General features: G+C 32.7%; 1 protein-coding gene across 1 annotated transcript; it reads left to right on the top strand.

Moving 5' to 3' along the window:
• The first annotated feature begins 5,317 nt into the window (after positions 1-5,317).
• On the top strand, positions 5,318-6,699 carry LOC125844333 (beta-D-glucosyl crocetin beta-1,6-glucosyltransferase-like). The gene has a single exon (XM_049523647.1). It carries the CDS (start codon positions 5,338-5,340, stop codon positions 6,697-6,699), a length of 1,362 nt encoding a protein of 453 aa, XP_049379604.1. The 5' UTR covers positions 5,318-5,337.
• The last annotated feature ends 1,496 nt before the right edge of the window (positions 6,700-8,195 follow it).

The following is an 8,195-nucleotide window of genomic DNA, read 5'->3' as shown; positions in this document are numbered from 1 at the left end:
TTTGTGGGAGGTTCTTTAACCGACAACCACCACTATGAGCCTTAGTGATGATACAACGTTTTACCTCACGTTGCCAAAGGACCATCCTATACCTTGCCATCGATATAGGACCTTACTTTTGCTTAGTGGATCCACTAGCCTAATCTTACGTGATCATCTAAAAAGAATGATACGTCAAGTCCCATGTTGGCGCATGGTTCTTATGGAGAGTTGAGTTAGTATGAACTCGTGTCCCCAATTCGGTGCTCAATACTACTCCCAAAAATACTTTGGCTCATGCTTTTAGATTAACTTCTTTCTTTGATTGAGATAATTACTCAAAACTTAACCCAAAGGCTCTTTTGGAAAACATGGTTCCTTCCTTACTTAAATGTAAAAACATTTATAAACTTCTTCGGGAATACTTAGTTCCCTAATAGCTTTTGAGAAAAATGGACTCAACTTAAACTCTTGACTTAACTTGAAACTAAGACTCTTACTCGACTTGAAACTTCACTTGACTTGGAACTATCTTTCCTTGGAGCGGAATTATGAATTCAAGGTGTTCGATCACATGTTACGGAAGGATTCTTGAACGCTTAGACGCACTTTGGAACGCCGAAAACAATTATAAAACATAGGTGAATTACTTTGGAACATGCGTGAGAAAGTGAGAAAAGTAGAGGGGAAACTTGGCTGAGACTTCAGATTTCTGGTGACACAGATAGGACTTACGGACGCCATCGACGGACCGTAGATGGATTTACGGTCCGTACTGTAGGTCCGTAGATCGCTTCAGAAACTTTCCCAGAATTCATTTAAGAAAAATGACTAAGTGTTGACCTACGGTTCTGACTTACGGTCCGTAGGTCAGGTCACGGACCGTAGATCGATGCCTCAAAAAAAAACCAACTTCTGTCCCAATCGACGGTTGACCAGTACGGACCGTCGATTGATCTACGGTCCGTAGGTCAGGCCCGTAGATGGGGATCGGCAACCCAGAATTGCTGCGAATACTGGTGTATCAACTCTAAATGGGTCATAGCTCTTAGAATCATAATCCCCTCAACATACAATAGGTTTCAACTTAATGCACAACCCAAATCAAGCCTCACAACGAACAATAACTTCAACAACCTCAACAACAATATCAACAACAACTAACAACTTCGACACTTCAACAACAATTCCCAATCTTTTCTCAAAGCATAGAACAAACTTGGTGTGTGTGAGGGAAAGGATCAACCCACACGAAAAACTCACATACCTTGGTAGGGATCACCCCCGACGACAATCCACAATGGTCTTGACAAATCTCCTCTTTCTTCTCTCTTCTTCTTCTTCTCCTTCTTCTCTTCTTCAATCTCAAGAACCCTAACTCTTTCTCAAAAGAAAATGATCCAAAGATCATCCTAATACAACACTATGAGCTCAAAAGAATTGGCTAGGGAAAAGACTAAAATGCCCTTAATGATTCCCGGACGGATTTCCTTGTCAACTGCCCAACTTTCATAGGTCATAACTCCCTCATACGAACTCGGAATCGAGCAAACTCGGTGGCGTTGGAAAGGTCGTTCCACAAACTTTGCAACCATAACTGGAATTCCACCTAACTCATCCTGAGCTAGAATTTATGGCTGTTCAAAGTTGGCCAAAATTTCACATTTTTCCATACTTAGCCAAAATTTCCAAAACTTTAAATTCTTTCCAAAAAATGAAAAATTTCCAATTCTAAGCCTCTTCAATTATTTCATATTGCCGGATGTTACAGTGTGGTTATACCATTTAATTTGAATTATTAGTTTGCCATTATATACAATTTTCCCTTTAATTTTGGTATCTAATAGCTCAAATACATTTTTTGAGAAACTTGCTGAAATTCCACTAGTTTAGAAGTTAATTAGTTAGATACGTTCTAGTTTACAATATTACAAATTTTACCAAATTTTGGTGTATCTAGATATTTTAAAATACATGTATCTCGGAATACACGGGGTCAAAATTAAGTGTAATTTGTTCTGGATCGATATCAAGTAGATTCACATTTATCTGGAATATATAGACAAATAATCTCGCTTGCTACCATCGTTCCCCTTCCATCTCACTCGCCACTCTCCTATGTAGTTGGTATCCCATATACATGCGAATTACACCAGATATATACATATACATGTGTCTAGTGTGATTCACATGTATCTAGGATACATGACTATCTCCCTCCCCATCTCTCTAGCCGCTCTCACTGTTTTAGTATATCTGGTAGCAAAAATACATGTATCTAAGTGTATCTTCTTTAATATAGGATATGAAACTCTTAATTAGTGGTAATATATGTAATTATTTGAAAGTATATATAAAATTAGTAAATATGATATGAATTACGTTTAATAAGATAATTCTCCCTTTTTTTAAGAGGGGGGAGGTAGGTGGGGAGATTTTGTGATGGCAATATAATGCGGACTAATATTTGACATAGAACAGCCCACATTTTATTTTCTGGTATCTAATAGCTCAAATATTTTATGAAATTGTTACAAGTAAAAAATTCATTCAAGACCTAATAATTTTTGTTACTGTGTATTAAAATTTGTCTATTCTCATGCTCATAATTTAATTATATATAAATGATCATTCTTTTTTCTTATTTGCTTTATTCACTACTAGTATGTTCGAATATGTTAGTAAAATCAATAATACTCCAAATTTTGGGATTTATTTCGGCTGTTATTTCAATAAGTCTGCGATACATATACTAAACTAGCTATTAAATTTATTCTAATATTCAGAACATTGAAATTAATTAAAATTATAACTATTAAATCTTTTACTTATTTATAATATATAAGAACTTCTAATATATATTTAGTACTTTAAAATTAAATAAAATGAATTGTAGGTGATAATTACTATCCTTTTTCACGTCCTTCACAACTTCCTAACTAAAATCATGAATTGATAAGTATTTTTGAAAACATAACAAATAATTTAAGATGACGAAAGTAGTAAATTGAAATAAAGATAATAGCTTTTATTATTAATTATTAGGCGAACGGCTGGCTCTAGAGGTAGTGTTAGAAACTTATTCGTTTGATTTGAGAATAATTTCGGCAAAAGAAAATGTAATATAACTTTAATATGAGTGAGTTAGGCGGAATAAAAATATATATTTTTTTCGGAAAATAAGTTAAATTTATATATATTTTTTTGTTGTTTAATATATAAATTTAGAAAATATATGTACATAATTTAGATAAATATTAAGAAGTTGGAAGTCGAGGTAGGAGTGGGGATGGGATTGGCTAATATATTGAAGGACGGGGATGAGAGAATCAACGTGGAAACTTGTTTTTTTTTAAGGAAAATATTTTTCTAAAAATAACTCGAAGTCCTTTTTTTCGATATTATACCATACCTAAGCTAATAAAAAATTATTACGTAGGAAATTGGACTTTCTCATCCTCTAGGGGAGGGGGGGGGGGGGGGGNTTAAATATTGATGTGGCATATTAATAATGTCAATAAATATAGTTTTCTTTTATTTCAATCCTCTTAATTTTTTCCAATTAAATAGTTATTAATTCATTAATCTTTTATCCCATCAGCCGCCCAAAGCATAAAATTCCTAGTAATGTACATTTTCTTCTAGAAAGAGCAGAAAAAAACACAAATAAAAGTTGAAAACTCTAAGAATTTTGAGGTATTATAAATGTACATATATCTTGTGGTTTTTACTGTTTATCGATTGAAAAAAGGACAAAAGAATAAACGGACTTTGATATATATATATATATATATATAAATTATGTTTGTTGAAAAATTATGTTGTATACATATGTCAAATTCTACATTTAAAGTATATATATTTAAAGTCGAACACCTTTGACAAAAACTATATCTTTGACGTAGTGATAATAGGTGTTCAATTGAATGAAGGACTTGGGTCTAAACATTAATTAATAGATATAGTTATGTAGCCATTATTGTCCTAACTCCTATTTTTGTTAGGAAAGGATATTTTAATTAAATTGAACATCATCTTAAAATGATATATTCAAAAAATATATATAGGTAATATTTGAGAATAGAAAATAGTATGATTATTATTACTATCGACTATTATTGTGATTCATTATAAATTTGAACAAAATTTTGAGTTAGTCACTGATAATCACCTACTTAGGCTTAACATAACCAACCCCTTCAAATAAAAAATGAAATTATATTTTGAATAATTAATTTTAAACTTATTTTTTAATATATTTAAACTTTATGCGAAATCAAACTCGCATACATTAATTAAAAAAATTATGATGGGTCAAACTAGAACTCGTAAAATAGTTTACAAAATCTTTTTTAAAGTAAAAGCCTGATTTTCATAATTAATTTATTGGGTGTTTCTATTACTTTCTTGAATTGTACTTCTATTTAAATTGAATACATAACAAAATATTTTTGATAATATATGGAAGCAGTGAGAAATTAAAAAAAAAGTCATAAAAATGAATCCACCTGATAAATGAGGTCGTAGTAGTTCGGGGTTGGGGTTTGGATGTTGGGTGTCGAGGTGCATATGCGAATACTCGATACTTCGTAAAATGATGATAGTTGGGAGTTTTTAAGACATATTCACTAAAAAAATTTGAGCACAATAATCACATAGCATGTTATATCAGTATCAAATTATATGATATAGTTTGAATGGATACCAAGAAAATATCTAATTACCTACAAAAGTCACACAAGAAGTCACTTTCATAAAACTTGCCTAAATTTTGCACTTACAAATTTCAAACCAATTACAATCACAAAACAGGTCACTTTGCATAAAATTTGGCTAGAAGTCTATAAAATAAAATAAAAAAACTCAACAACCAATCACATTAAACAAGAGGCGTGATGAAATGATAATATTCTTTCATCAATAAGGGATTTCCGATTTAAGCTCTGATATAGGTGTCACCTTTATTAGGTAGAGTTTTAACTATTACATTACGTCTTCAACTCTCTTGTATTTTCAATAAAGGGAAAAAAGACAAATGTAATTCCGAACTATCGTAAATGGTATGCAGATACCCTCCGTCATACTTTTGGGATATAGGTGCCCTTGCCGTCCAAAAAATAAAGCATATATACCCTTTATACTAACGGAAAATTGCAGCACGTGTCCCTATTTAATCTTCCGTTAGAGTGAAGAGTATATATGCTCTACTTTTTGGACGGCAGGAGCACCAATATCCCAAAAGTATGACAGAGGGTATCTACATACCATTTACGATAGTTTTGGGTATATTTATCCTTTGTCCCTTCAATATAAATAAGGAAGCCAATGACACCAAACTCCACAAACAAGAACTTGATCATGGGATCACAAGTAACAGAGCATGGTACTAGTAATTTGAGCGTAGTGATGTTCCCATGGTTAGCTTATGGACACATTTCGCCATTTCTAAACGTAGCCAAGAAACTAGCGGATAGGGGATTCTTGATTTACCTCTGTTCTACGCCGATTAATCTCAAATCCACCATCAACAAAATCCCAGAAAAGTATGCTGATTCGATTCAGCTTATCGAACTTCACTTACCAGAATTACCTGAACTTCCTCCTCATTACCATACGACTAATGGTCTCCCGCCCCATCTCAATCACACCCTTAAAAAGGCCCTGAAAATGTCCAAACCAAACTTTTCAAAAATCTTGCAAAATCTGAAACCTGATTTGGTGATTTATGACATAATGCAGCAATGGGCTGAACGTGTCGCGAATGAACAGAACATTCCAGCAGTGAGGCTACTAACTTTTGGTGCGGCTGTGTTATCATATTTTTTTAACTTAGTAAAGAAACCAGGGGTTGAATTCCCTTTCCCTGCTATTTATCTCAGCAAAATTGAACAAGTAAAATTGGGTGAAATGATGGCCAGATCTGCTAAAGATCAAGAACCTGATGACGATGATCAAACAGCTGATGGAACTACACAGATCGCTTTGATGTGTACCTCTAGAATTATAGAGGCCAAATATATAGATTTTTTGTCTGAATTAAGCAATTGGAAAGTTGTTCCAGTTGGTCCACCAGTCCAAGATTTGATCACTAATGATGCGGACGACATGGAGCTTATAGATTGGCTAGGAACAAAAGATGAGAATTCAACTGTATTTGTCTCCTTTGGGAGTGAGTATTTCTTGTCAAAAGAAGATATGGAAGAAGTAGCTTTCGGGTTGGAGTTAAGTAATGTTGATTTCATATGGGTCGCAAGATTTCCAAAAGGGGAAGAGCAAAATCTCAAAGATGCTTTACCAAAAGGTATTCTTGAAAGAATTAGAGAAAGGGGAAGAGTTTTGGACAAATTCGCACCACAACTAAGAATTCTAAATCATATGAGTACGGGAGGATTTATAAGTCATTGTGGTTGGAATTCAGTAATGGAAAGTATACATTTTGGGGTTCCTATAATTGTCATGCCCATGCATCTTGATCAACCAATGAATGCTAGGTTGATCATAGAATTGGGAGTTGCGGTGGAGATTGTTAGAGATGATGATGGCAAAATTCATAGAGGAGAAATCGCGGAAACTCTTAAAGATGTCATAACAGAGAAAACGGGGGAAAATTTAAGGACCAAAATGAGAGATATTAACAAGAATTTGAATTGTATAAGAGGTGAAGAGATGGATGCTGCTGCTCAAGAGCTAATCCAATTTTGTAAGATTAGTACTAATTAACATAGTTATATTGTATGTGAGTTTTTTCATGTTCTAGTTAATCTTCAAAATATATTAAGATTGAAATAAAGAGAAGGAAAAAAAAAGGATGCAACCTATAAATTGATATATCTTACAATTCTACATTTTCAAATATGACTTTGTTTAGCTTTCAATTCCAATTCTCAATAGTAACAACTAACAAGTATGGCCAAATGTCGACTCAAACAACATCATATGGGGCACCTACAAACAACTTCAATTATTATTTGATTAAAATTAGTATTTGAAACTTATTATATAAAACATGCTCGATCTGATATTTGTGCGAATATAAACTTTTTTCATTATTGTAACAACCCGATGTATTGGGTCATGAGGTAACAGGTTGATACACTCGATCAAGTTAAAGCATTGATGACACCGATTGTTTTCCTACTTCTATATGTAATAAAAAAACTTTTCAATAAAATGGAGTAGCAAAAAGGGTGTGTATCGGTTCGGTACGGTTTTAAGTATTATCGGTTCGGTTGATTGATTTTTGGTTTTTAACTATGCTAAATCGATAGCCGAACCAATAAGATATTTGTTATTGATTTTCGGTTTATCGATTTTTGGTCTTTAACGGTTCAATTTTTTGTTTAACCAATAAGAAAATGCTTTCAAAACAAATATGTGACTTGTCCAATAATTTGACGCGAAATAAAAAAAGAGAAAATCAAATTACTCATTGAGTATAATAATTCTGCTTAGTGTAGTAAAAGTATAGCAAATATTCACAATTCACATCCCTAGCCGTTGCCTAACCCTTGTCGTTGTCGTTGCAAAACCTAACCGTCGCCGTTCTTGATTCCTTAGGTTTTGACGTTGTGAACCTAAAAACTAACCCCTTGTTTGGATGGTTGTTACCTGTTGTACTGTGTTGTATTGTATTGTATTGTATCGTTAGTTTAAATACAATATTTGTTTTGACTGTTACTTAAATTATATTGTATCGTATCGTTTAAATCCATCATTAGGTAACAACGAAAAGACCCATTTTGTGTAACGACCGATTTGGTGTGATCGCATCATTACCTTAATATTTTCTTCCCATTTTATTTTTATCTATTATTTCAAATCATATTTCATCTTTTATCTTACCTTTTCATACTAGCTCTACTTTGTACCTTACTTTTATTATTGGTTTATCACTCAAATTATGGATGCATGTGTGACATTATGTAATGACGGAGAACGATTCATTCTATCCAAACATTGTATTCATTAATACAACACAGTACGATACAATACGATACGATACAATGCGATACATTATGAAACAAAATGTAACAACCATCGTATCCAAACAAAGTGTAAAGTAATATTAAAACCGAAAGGGTAAATGCGAAACCAGAGGTAGTTTTAATCGTGTAGGATCTTTATAGTTATAGTCTAATATATAGTGATTATATTATTATTTTTGTTTGATATTTATGTATGACTATAAATTAAAATAGTAAATTATTATATTTTTA

The sequence above is a fragment of the Solanum stenotomum genome, chromosome 11 (assembly GCF_019186545.1).
Source record: "Solanum stenotomum isolate F172 chromosome 11, ASM1918654v1, whole genome shotgun sequence".
In the NCBI taxonomy this organism is placed as follows: Eukaryota; Viridiplantae; Streptophyta; class Magnoliopsida; order Solanales; family Solanaceae; genus Solanum; species Solanum stenotomum.
The sequence above is the reverse complement of the archived record's forward strand: the minus strand, read 5'-3'. Positions and strand labels throughout refer to the sequence as shown.

What these genes read in the sequence shown, in the direction of transcription:
- LOC125844333 (XM_049523647.1), top strand. Translation starts at nt 5,338, where the DNA reads ATGGGATCACAAGTAACAGAGCATGGTACTAGTAATTTGAGCGTAGTG.